Consider the following 12,600-nt stretch of genomic DNA (forward strand, 5'->3'; position numbering starts at 1 on the left):
AGGGGTAGGAGGGGGGAGAGCCGAGGAGAAGCAGAGGGGGTGTCAGGAGGGGGGGCCTGCCGGGCTGGCTCCGCACCCGGTCCGCGGGGGGCTCTCGGAGGGGAGGGGAGGGGCGGGGAGGCCAGGGGGCCCCCCCGAGGCGATGGCCCGGCCCTCTAGGGCAGCACTGCGTTAAGGCCCCTCGCAGCGCGTCCAAACACCGGCCCTCCCCGCGTCCCAACCCTCCGCCAAAAAAGCTGCCCCCCCCGCCCCCCGAGGCTGCAGGCGAGGAGGGGGTGTTCCAAACTCAGCCAAAGGCGGGGTGGAGGGAAAGGGAACCTGAAACAAAGTCGCAGATCCCTGGACCTGCTCTCTTTCAAAGTCCCTCTCCCCTGAGCGTGGGGGAGCCGCGCACTCTGGTGGGGGGGGCGCCTGGGTCCCCCCCACCCCTCCTCGCCCCGTGCTCCCCGCCGCGGGCTCTCTCCCGGTCTCTGCGCCCCGCGCCCGGCTGCCACCATGACGGTGATGTCCGGGGAGAACGCGGACGAGGCGTCGGCCACCCCGGGCCACCCGCAGGAGGGCAGCTACCCGCGGCCGGCTGAGCACGAGGACCACGAGTGCTGCGAACGCGTGGTGATCAACATCTCCGGGCTGCGCTTCGAGACGCAGCTCAAGACCCTGGCGCAGTTCCCCAACACGCTGCTGGGCAACCCCAAGAAACGCATGCGCTACTTCGACCCCCTGCGGAACGAGTACTTCTTCGACCGCAACCGGCCCAGCTTCGACGCCATCCTCTACTACTACCAGTCGGGGGGCCGGCTGCGCAGGCCGGTCAACGTGCCCCTGGACATGTTCTCCGAGGAGATAAAATTCTACGAGCTGGGCGAGGAGGCCATGGAGAAGTTCCGGGAGGACGAGGGCTTCATCAAGGAGGAGGAGCGCCCCCTGCCGGAGAAGGAGTACCAGCGCCAGGTGTGGCTGCTCTTCGAGTACCCCGAGAGCTCCGGGGCCGCGCGGGTCATCGCCATCGTCTCGGTCATGGTCATCCTCATCTCCATCGTCATCTTCTGCCTGGAGACCCTGCCCGAGCTGAAGGACGACAAGGACTTCACGGGCACCGTCCACCGCATCGACAACACCACGGTCGTCTACACGTCCAACATCTTCACGGACCCCTTCTTCATCGTGGAGACGCTGTGCATCATCTGGTTCTCCTTCGAGCTGGTGGTGCGCTTCTTCGCCTGCCCCAGCAAGGCGGACTTCTTCAAAAACATCATGAACTTCATCGACATCGTGGCCATCATCCCCTACTTCATCACCCTGGGCACCGAGATAGCTGAGCAGGAGGGCAACCAGAAGGGCGAGCAGGCCACCTCGCTGGCCATCCTCAGGGTCATCCGCCTGGTAAGGGTTTTTAGAATCTTCAAACTCTCCCGCCACTCTAAGGGCCTCCAGATCCTGGGCCAGACCCTCAAGGCCAGTATGAGGGAGCTAGGGCTGCTCATCTTTTTCCTCTTCATTGGGGTCATACTGTTTTCTAGCGCAGTGTACTTTGCCGAGGCGGAAGAAGCTGAGTCGCACTTCTCCAGCATCCCCGATGCTTTCTGGTGGGCGGTGGTGTCCATGACCACCGTGGGATATGGTGACATGTACCCTGTGACAATTGGAGGCAAGATCGTGGGCTCCTTGTGTGCCATCGCTGGTGTGCTGACAATTGCCCTGCCCGTACCTGTCATTGTGTCCAATTTCAACTATTTCTACCACCGAGAAACTGAGGGGGAAGAGCAGGCTCAGCTGCTCCACGTTAGCTCCCCTAATTTAGCCTCTGACAGTGACCTCAGTCGGCGCAGTTCCTCCACCCTCAGCAAATCCGAGTACATGGAGATCGAAGAGGATATGAATAATAGCATAGCCCATTATAGACAGGCCAATATCAGAACTGGCAATTGCACCACAGCTAACCAAAACTGCGTTAATAAGAGCAAGCTCCTGACCGATGTTTAAAAAGCCAAGCGAACAAAAAAAAAGCCCCACTTAGCAGCTTGAAAGACTTAAAAACAGAACAAAAACCCTGGTGACCCCTGTCACTCTTTGTTGCTACTTTGCTAGTCTTTGAATGCTCTGTTTAACTGTCAATGCATTGTTGCATTGTGGATTTGGGGGATGGCCAACCAGAAGCTTTCAAGATCCATGAAAAAAAAAAAAAAAAAAAAAAAAGAAAGAAACTATTTTCATTTTATTAAAAATGGAAAAGGAAAGCGTATTTTATAAAAACTGGTTAAAGAAAAACAACTCAGTCCATAAGCTAGTCTAGGTAAAATAAGATTCATATGCTTTCCCATACTAAAACATTTGTAATCCTTGTGCTTCTTTAACTTTTTTCTTTTAACTAAAAACCAGATTATCACTTAGAAACAGAAAATTAAAAGTTGCATGGGACTCCAATAAAAAAATCTTCGCAAACTGCACAGCACTTTTAAGACAGTGCATCTGATGATATGTAACATGATATACCGGCCAAAATGGGCAATGAACAGATGTTATTTCGATCTACTGAACTGCATATTATAAGGTGGAAAAAAAGCCAAACCAAAACAAAATTACTTACGGAGCACCTTATCAATCCGATGCTGGTACTGGTCTTTAGAGATTCTCCTTTTGTCCCATTCTCCTTCTGTTCAAATTGTTCTCTAAGAAAAAGATAAAATCAATTGATTCATCTGCAGTGCTGCTAAGTTTCTCAACTGCAGGTGAGCCCAACACAGGTCTTGTCTCGCCCGTCCTGTACCCTGGCCCCTGGCCTCCAGAACTGGATGCGAAACCTTAGCCTCCTTATTTCAAGAGAGCACAAATGGAGTTACATGTAAGCATGTTTGATTCTGATAACATTTATTTTATAATCGCATGCCGAGAACGTTAACTCAGACAATAGGGGATAAGCTTACGTTTAATTGACTCTTCTAAAAATAGATCCTTTTTCATTTGCATTCACCAAAAGTGCACTCCTTTATTTATTAACTATTTTATCAGTAAATAAAGTACTGTATTTAAGTGCATATGTTAGTCAGATGGGAACAATAACTTTTTGGAGTTCAAAGCATGTTCTCTTATTCAGCATTATGGCCTATTTGATTAAGGTGTACCTTAAATTAATTAATGCATGATTTTAGTAAAAAAAAATTAAAAAATAATAAAAATTACAAGCTTGTGGGATGAAGGGCCCAAAGAAATAATGGGGGTGGGGGTGGGGGGTATTCAGTCAATTTTCCTGCCTTTGCTCAGGGAAATGTCAGGTTTCTGTGCAGGTGTAGGCAGAGAGAGAACCAATATGCCCATTCCTTAAAGGGAAGCTATATGGAAAACTAAATAAGTCACCAAGGTATATATAGCAACACCTAAGAACAAGTATTATTTCTAGCTAAAGATAAACACAAACAAAACAAACAAACAAACAAAAAAAGGTGCAATACTGCATGTTTCTGGTGCATTCTTAAGATGTAAATGAAAATGTTTGTCTATTGTATGCATCCAAAGCAGAGCTGGTTTCTTTTTGCAGTCATGATTTGAAGTCTGTAGAGACTTCGGCCCTTCCCTTGAGTCGCTCTGAAGAAACTTAACCAATTGATTTAATAGTTGCTTAGTGCCTTTATCCTGTACCCACAGTGAACTGCAGAAAGTGCCTCCATTAACACAGCTGAGAAGTTATGTAACAAAGGGAGGAAGGGTTGGGGCACAGATATTTTGCATTTTCCTTTTCCATCCTCGCTGTCTCATTCCACCACTGTGAAAAGACCACACCATCCTGAACCCTGGAGAGGAGAGATCCAGGAGGGTCTGTTTCTCTGGCCATCCACTGGACTGAGTCCCTTTGGCAGCCTGATGTGGGATGTAAACTGGGACCCTGAGACCCAGCTTCAAACTGGACACGAACCATGAACTTGTTTTTGTTTTTCTCTTCTCCACCAGAAGCCAAGATAAACTTTCTGGGAATTTGTTTCCCATCAAGGGCCATTCTGGACATTCAGGGCTTCCTCAGATCCAGTGTAGTGTTTTTGTGCATTTCCCGATTCCTCCTCTGTTAGCAACGGCGCTTTGCAGATCTCTGATAGTCTGATCTTTCTAGGCATCATTGTGCACACGGCAACACTCCGTTCATCCCACCGTTTCCTAGGCCCGCTCTCCCGGCCCACTCCCTCCAGATATTTCCTATGATCCTCCCACCTGGCAGTCACTTCACAGGCCGAGCATCTCCCAGCACCCAGCCCAGAGAACAGCTGGGACCCTGTGCCTGCCTGAAAGAGAGCCACATAATGCAGGCCCCGGGGGCCCAGCAGCTGTCACCCGTGGAGAGGCACTCACGGCCTTTTTAAGGACACCGAGTTGGGATCTTCATTCTGCACTTAGCATTGTGGCCGCCTGTTGCTGACCGCCTTACCTTCCTGCCCTGCCTCTTCTGGAAATCTTCCCCATTACCCCCATCCTTTCCCCCACCCTATCTTAGAACTAACAGTGAGGCAATAAACGAAGAAACTAGTGTACCACCCAGGCTGGCTCACTCGGTTGAAAGAAAGAACGCGGATATTTTATTTTCCTGGGCTGCTCCGTGAATCTGTAAGACTAATGTAACATCATGGAAGACGAGGGGCCAAGGACCGCACGCATCTGACCCCAGGGTATACACCCTGCCCTGCGATGTTTCCTTCTCTTCTGAACCTTGGCTCATCTTGGCTATTCCTTTCCTACCTGCTTCTAAGTCCCCAGCTGGGAAAGAAATGCAACCTCCCCCAAATTTCTGGGGATATCTTGATCTTTTAGTTAGACTCTGAGGTCTAGGACACACCGAGCTTGAAACGCTGCATTCTGTCAACAGCAATAATCCTCTCAGTACTGTGGGATGGATGGGTCAGAGGTTAAGAAAACGGGACCAAGACTGATGAGATGAACTTTGGCTACCTGGTATACCTCTCATAGTTAGATGCTGGACTGGTGATTCTTCTGCATGTGTTACAGGAGAAAATGCTGCATGCAGTGAACCTGTCGGCCTGGGATTGGGGGTAAACTGTCGCTCTGAATTTGGGTGGTGTGGGGAAAATGAATGCTGCTTATTCATCTGTAGCGCACTGCAACCAAGTCAGTAAGAATGGAGTACAGGGACTGTCTGTGTCGCATGGGCATGCGAAGTTTCACAACGCTCTCACCCCTGCACTGTAATGTGCTGAAATGCTTTTGTAGACCTGAAGGTGCACTTAACAAAACTGCCTATTAAGGAATGACTATCTTTTGGGTTAGTTACTTATATTTATTTTGCCGGGTTTTTTACCTTTTCACCCCCTTCCTAAGTCTTGAGCTTTAATGGCTCCTATCCTGAATACTTGTTTTCTCCCAAAGGAGAAGACTTCTCACCCGCTGATAGCCATAGCTCAGCTCTTCCAGCGTTTGGGGGCCCTAGTTCAATAGGGTGGTAGTGGAAGGGTTGGCACACACTAAGGCTGTTAGCCATCCCAGAATCTCTCAAGTGGTTAAGGCACCTCAAGTGATCTGAATTAGAGAGACCAAAGACATTCATTTCCTCTGTCCTCAGATTTATAGAAGACAGATTGTCACCAGGAAAGGCTTTTGTTTTTGCATCTCCCCTTCCCCATCTGTGCACAGCCCTCCCTCGCTCCCACTTGAGAGCTGAGTTCCAATTGTCAGTTAAAACAGTTCACTGGGAGTGTGCTAGTGAGTTAGCCTAGCAGAAGCAAATGCAAACCAATAGCAAATTCTTCTTCTGGAGTATGGCCAATGGACAGTCATTTCTCTGAAATAAAATTATGGGTTTTTTAAAAAAATACATGAAAATGGTAAGTGAGGAATAGATTTCTTTAATTAGAAATTTGGTTTCGTCCATAGAGGACTTTCTTCACATTGTGTATAGTTACAGATTTTTCAAATTACTTAACATCTGAAGTGTCAATGAAAATAGTTTCCCAAGCCTCCTATTTAATATAAGAGACCCCAAAACATATGCTTTTTAACAGCTTTATAATTGAGTTTTCCTTGTTTGGTAGATTAAATTAAACAGGAAGGAGAAGGAACATCAGCAGAAGGCAATTCCCCATTTTCTTTCAGGAATGACTTATTCCTGGGAGTGGTGAGAATCGGTGGGTGGTAACCATCCGAAGTATGAAATTGTTAGAAAGAATATAAACCGCCAAACAGCCATTTTATCTTCCTGCTTTTTCAAGAAAGGATGAAGTCTTTTGATGTTTATGTTTATTTCAAGAAGACAAATGAACAAACTACAGTTTTTAATCCAGACACAACCCAAGTTGACTTGCTATCTCAGGAGGTGGTTCTCGTCCACCACGCAATGTATTAGCACTCGTATTTATATTATGGAATTTCAGGGTATATGCGAACATGTCCAGCATGACTCAGGTAAACCTTAGAAGAATGTACATTACTTATCATTTTGGTAAAGAAGCGAACAGAAGCTGAGTTAACCAAAACTGTTCCATTACCTTGCATCACTGTGCCAACCCATTCAGGGTATAGGTGCAAGGTTTAGAGGTCTTGGGATCAAATGCCAGTCTCTGTGCTCAGGCAAAATCACCATGGGCTTTGTTGGGAAGTCCAATGTGTACATAGGGGTGAAGCCCTGCTGATCTCAGGGCCATTAGCTTTAAGGAGATTAGCCCTGGTCACCGTGATTTTCATTTAGGAGCTAACTAGGAGTTTATGACATGAGACTTCATCTATGGTACAAAACTAGGGCAAAGTTTTGTACCATAATCATAGAGGAAGAAGAAATGGTATAGGGAAAGAAAACCAAACCAACCACAAAGTCCCTTGCAAAATATCCCAAGTCAAAAGTTGTCTCCTCTCCAAACCTTGCAGAAGCTCCTTTCTTCTCTTCAGTGCACTGTGTTATGCAGCAGCTCTAAGTAGACGCATGGGCTCTAGACGACATACCTCTAATAGTAAAGAAAAGCATTACCAAGGCTAAAAATAACAATTGAGTATATTAATTTCAAGTGCACCATCAGGACAACAAACCATTGAAGCTGAAAAAGCACTCTTATTTCTTGAGTTTGTCAATTGCTTACCCCTGGAGTTGAGGGTTTGTCTCACATTCACCTACTGTGCATCCCCTGCCCTAACTGTCTAATGTCAGGTAGAGGACGTTGAATGTTATGAATTGAGAACCTTATTGAAGCGCATAGTTTTCATCTATGCAATTTTACTTGCTTCTGTCACTTTATGATCTGTTCATATTTGGCATCAATTAAAAATAATTTTTATGGATCTTATCAAGGAATATCTTGATCGTTTTTTTTTGTCTCTTGTTTAACTGGCCTTTTGGGAGCCCTTTCATGTGGGGTTTCTTTAAATAACATGATGGATACAGGCCTTGTTTTTCTTTGAAACTCCTGAACTTCAATTTCTTCTGTACAAGGAAATATGATGGGGTTGAATTTTAACAATAAATTCACAGTGTCGGTTCAGGTAAGATCCAAGGAGGAGCCTTTGGAATTTGGTCTATGAAAGCAAAGGGGATCGAGCTTTGAAAAGGGAAAAAGAAATGGGACTCGAGGGAGTAACGTAATTGATTATATTCACTTAAATTGTTTTTTATTTGAAACTGTATTTTTCAATCATAGTCTAAGCTTTTCAGGAAGGATAATTGCGTGTGTGTGTGCGTGTGCATGTGTGTGTTTAACAGCTCTGTAGTCTGGCATCAGATATCTTGATGATTACAATATGTTGTTAGAAGTGATTTTGATATAGAAAAACAAAGTGATTCCTAACTGTTCTTTACATGGACTTTTTCCACATAGTTCTATGTGTGGTTAACATGTCTTTCTTCCTGTTTTTGTGTGTTTTGTTTTGTTTTGATGACTTGATGTATTTCCTTTTGATTCTTCCTGAGATTTAGAAGTTCTCTTTTCTTGCTTGTGAGTATCATGTTTCATACAAACTTTCTTATGTCAGAGCAAACTTGGTTACATGCTTTAGGTCAAGTTTCTCTTCTATGTCGGATGCATTGGGTGATTGGGCTGGTGCGTCATCGTAGAATTGTGTTGCATTGTGATGGGTTCAAGTTGTAAGATTTGGAGATGAATCTTGCTTTTGCTGTAGAAGTTGCTACCGAATGTAGACCATGAGGCTGAGCAGGCTGGCCGTGATTTTTCTGTTGTGGTCAGAAAACAGGCCAGGTTGAGTCCTCACAAGCAAGGGTAAGAGAGAGCTATTGCCACATCAATGACAGTGGGCCAACACAACCCTGTGTCTCGCAAAGCTCAGCTTTGGAATGGTCTTCTTGAAGCCAAAGCAGTATGGATAGGGTTATAACTGGAAGCTTTACTGTTTACAGAGCTTCAAAAAGAAGTCAAATCAGTTTTAAGGGAGACCAACCAGAGGAGTCCAGAACAGAGAACTGCTGCGATCTGATCCCAGCCACTTTGCCATTGGTAGGGAAGCTGGCTGCTGCTTCCTGCAGTCAGTGTAGACTTGTCAAGGCCCCCACCAGGTTTGCATGTGAAGGGAAGGCTAACCCTGAGGCTGGGCAAAGTTTGTGCCCCTTTGCAAAGTCCTACTGCAGACCTAGGACAGCATGGTCACCCTGCACGACTGGAAAACAGCCCTTCGAACCAGCTTAAATGCAGGTAATTGAAAATATCCTATTTAATTCATTGAATTTAGTATGCCATCGATTTTAAGATGCACATTTGCTTGACATATTTATAAGAAAGAGAGAACATTGATAGTCATGACCCACCGTTGTATCGATATCGATTCATCCCAAGTTTAGAGATGTAAAAATGTAAAAAAAACCACCACCCAAAAGGAATCTTAGAACTGATGATGAACTACAGTGATTCTAATGTTTGTTCCCCTTCGTTTCTTGGTGTAATGATAGTTTTGATTTCTAAACCCATTAAATTTGGCAATTTCCTTCAGACTTGAAATCTGGCTAGAACCGTTAGGTCTGTTTTTAACTAGCTTTTTATCCCACGGTGCTTTCTGTCAGCCCTGCCCTTAACTTGTGCAAACATGTTTTGGAGCTCTGAGTTCTTCATGCTGTTTAGCATTCAGAGATCACTTACTCAGTGAGGAACTCCGATTTAATCTGCCGGAAGGAGGTTTGGTCTTGCTGTTGCCTCCCTTGCCCCTTAATAGCACTGCTTCTGTTACCTGACATTCAGAACCTTCAGCAGCCCTTGGCTTTTATCAAGTTAAAGGCAATCTGACACCCATTCCCACTGAGCTGCTAATAGCAACACCTCCAGTGTGTATAGCTCTCTTTGCAGTTTTCAGATCACTTGCACATTAATTATATTGCTTTATTCTATTTGACGAATTACATAGGGCTGACAACGCTGTCCTTGTTTGACAGTCCAAGGGACCTGTCCAAGGTCACTGGGTGGAGGGAACAGGCCTGGGCTTACTGGTGATTTCACGGCAGGAACTCTGAGTGTTTATTGAATGGATGGAATGCTGGAACGTGTAATATCGCTTGTTAAAGAAAGGTCGGTGGGCTTTGAGTAGGGGCGAAGGCTCTTTGAGCTTTCAAATTGCTCATTTCTAAAATGAAAATATAATCTCACATAGGGTCATTTGGACTAAAGGAGATAATATAAGGTAGCATGTTTGGGAAATTCTAATGTGTTCTATAAGTGTGAGATAGTAATAAATCTATTATTAATTATAATGTTGAAAGGAGGAGTAGGGCGAGGAGACCTCTGGATAACTGCTCCTCAGAGGAGCCTCACTTTATAAGAAGATTCCAGGTGTACAGCATAGTGGTTAGACATTTCTATAACTTACGAAGTGATCACCCCAATAAATCTAGCACCCATCTGACACCGTACATAGTTATTATAATATTATTGACCATATTCTATTCCCTGTGCTGTACTTTACATCCCTGTGACTGTTCTGTAACTACCAGTGTGTCCTTCTTAATGCCTTCCCCTTTTTCCCTCACCCCCCAACCCCTCTCCCACCTGGCAACCATCAAGATGTTCTCTGTATCTATGAGTTTGTTTCTGTTTTGTTTGCTCATTTATTTTGCTTTTTAGATCCCACATATAAGTGAAGTCATACGGCATTTGTCTTTTTTTGTCTGACTTATTTCACTCAGCACAACACCCTCTAGGCCCATCCTTGCTGTTGCGGATGGCAAGATTTCTTTCTTTTTTATGACTGAGTCATATTCCACTGTACATATGCCTGAAACAAATATAATATTTTATGTCAAGTGTCATTTTAAAAATAAAAAATTATTTAGAAAAAGAAGACTCCAGGGAAATCAAATGCTTAACTCAAAGATTAATTGTATGAGAGCGAAACTCAAAGAGTTGGGGCAGAGATGTATTTCTCAGGGATCTTTGGTACACCCTGCAGCTCAGAGCAGGCATGCAGCAGCCTCGCGGGCACTGAGCCACTGTTGCTAGCTTGCTTCTCCCTTGCCCTGAGACATAAGGCTATTTTACATGTCCCAACCCTAAATACCTTGCAATAAGTTGAGGAGCCAGAAGGTATTTTTAATAATTTACATCACTTCTGATTGCCTCATTTCTCCCATGTGCACAATATTGTGTGATTTGACTTTTTTCCTTTCCACCTGTGAATTTTGAGAAATAAAGCAAGATGTTGTTTGCAAAGTTTTCTCATATGCTTGTCTGAGAGACATTATGTAAATATAAAAACCTATTCTTAACTTTCTTTGCTAAAAATAAAATAACACTCGCAAGCATACATGAGTCAATACAGCCTTTTTTTTTGACTAGCACATACTAAAAAGATGCTTATAAAAATTTATAAGTTATAACATCTCTACAGTGGTCCAGCCATTCTTTCTTAAAACTGATTGGATAAAGTAGCTATGATTTAAATAGCAGGAAGACTTCTATCTGCTTTTCTTAAGGAATTTAATTGTACTTAAGTAAGGAGTTGAGTGTCTGTTAGGCAATTTAGTTCGTGAAATATATTTCTAGAGAACAGCATTCAGGAGCTAGATAGAGTTCTCAAACCTATTAATGGTTTTTGAAAATAGACTCTATGTGGTATGTTCATGTTAGCTGTAATAGATAACATCCTCAATGTTGTTTCCGGTGCCGAGCAGTAAATGCATTTTAGGCACGTTTCCAGAGAAACTAATTCCAGTTGAAATTTATTTTTTCAGAGTTGAAATCAGAGGATGATCAATGAGTAGAGGTTTGAATTTAGGATAATTATGTTTTGAGCTCAGGGCCAAATCCACCCTTTATTAAAAAGACTATTCCTCAATATATTGAATTAAGAGTATTTGGAAATCCAAGATGCATTATTTCTACGGTGATTCTTTTTTGTATTTCATACAATATCATTATCTCACTGTTTCAGAAAGGAAGTGATTTTGTTTTATGTGAATAAAATTCAAAGAGAATCTCTCTGAGACTAAGGTTCACCCCACCAAATGTTCCTCTTCATTAACAAGCAAGATGGTTTTTCATCTTAGAGAAAGTTGTGTATATGTCAGTTCTAAAAGAAGAGATGCCCCACTCAGTTTTTGAAAGATCACGGGATATTGGTTTACTCCAAAGGACATTTCTACTGAAGATGGAATGGCTTTCTTTTCAGTTTCCAGAAAATGAAGATCGCATTTGTTGGCATTTAGAAAATAATGCTTATCCTTACAGGACAGAGATGAGTACTCTAAACATCATTTAATCACAAGATTGGTAACTCACAAAACAAAAAAATGGAACCTTATAACACAGTGATTAGCCCTTTGGAATAAAAATGTTTGTCCACTGTAAGAATTCCAACTGGTACCTTAGAGCAGTGTTGCAAGACCTCAGACACCATTGGATGGGCAATAAGAGGTTGCTTAGCATAAAAAAGTCAAATACTTGACTTTAACTACAATTTGCAAGAGTATGATGGGTAAAATAAGAGCGATAATGTTTTACCTGCCTGAAGATGGAAAGTTTGGCCAGGACAATTTCAAGTCTCTAGTTTTAAGATGGATGAGTAAGAAAGTGGCTGACCTGGGGGAGATTTGAGACCCTGGCTTATCTGTTGCACAATTAGTGCGATGCTTACTAAGTTTTAAGTGACTCATTAGTTATCTGTGGTTATTATGGTGACTGAAATAACAGCTCATCAGTTAATGTGATTTAATGTTAAGTGATGTTTTAAAAAAGCCATATAAATTGTCTTATAGGTCAATCTACTGTGCACAGTGGTCAGCCGAATTGTGATGGGAATGGTTGTTGGACTCAGCTCTAAACTATCCAAGAAATTTGCTGGATTCCTGTAAGGTAGATTCTTTGTTATCTCAGGTTTTATAGACAGATTCTTACAGAGGGAGAGGAATTCTTTGGATGATTTTATGGTCTGATTTTGGGAAGCCATAGCATTCTAGTGTTCAAAATTAAAGAACAGCATTTCTGTAGGTCTCAAATCTACATCGTGACCTGAAGGGAAAATGATTAAAGATGACTTTAAAAAGACATCTGGTATAAGTAATGAGGATAACCATGTTTCATTTAAATATACCTCCTTTATATCTGATGATTTTATATTAAGTGTAATTTTCACCACTCACATAAATTATATATTTACTTTGTGAATGAAAATTCTGAATGTCTC

The 12,600-nt window shown here is 43.3% G+C and overlaps 1 protein-coding gene across 1 annotated transcript; it reads left to right on the plus strand.

Annotated features, from left to right (window-relative positions):
• The first annotated feature begins 429 nt into the window (after positions 1 to 429).
• KCNA1 (potassium voltage-gated channel subfamily A member 1) lies at positions 430 to 2,035 on the plus strand. Its single transcript, XM_016215293.2, has one exon. It carries the CDS (start codon positions 496 to 498, stop codon positions 1,981 to 1,983), a length of 1,488 nt encoding a protein of 495 aa, XP_016070779.1. The 5' UTR covers positions 430 to 495; the 3' UTR covers positions 1,984 to 2,035.
• The last annotated feature ends 10,565 nt before the right edge of the window (positions 2,036 to 12,600 follow it).

This window comes from Miniopterus natalensis, chromosome 2 (assembly GCF_054644295.1).
Source record: "Miniopterus natalensis isolate mMinNat1 chromosome 2, mMinNat1.hap1, whole genome shotgun sequence".
NCBI lineage: Eukaryota > Metazoa > Chordata > Mammalia > Chiroptera > Miniopteridae > Miniopterus > Miniopterus natalensis.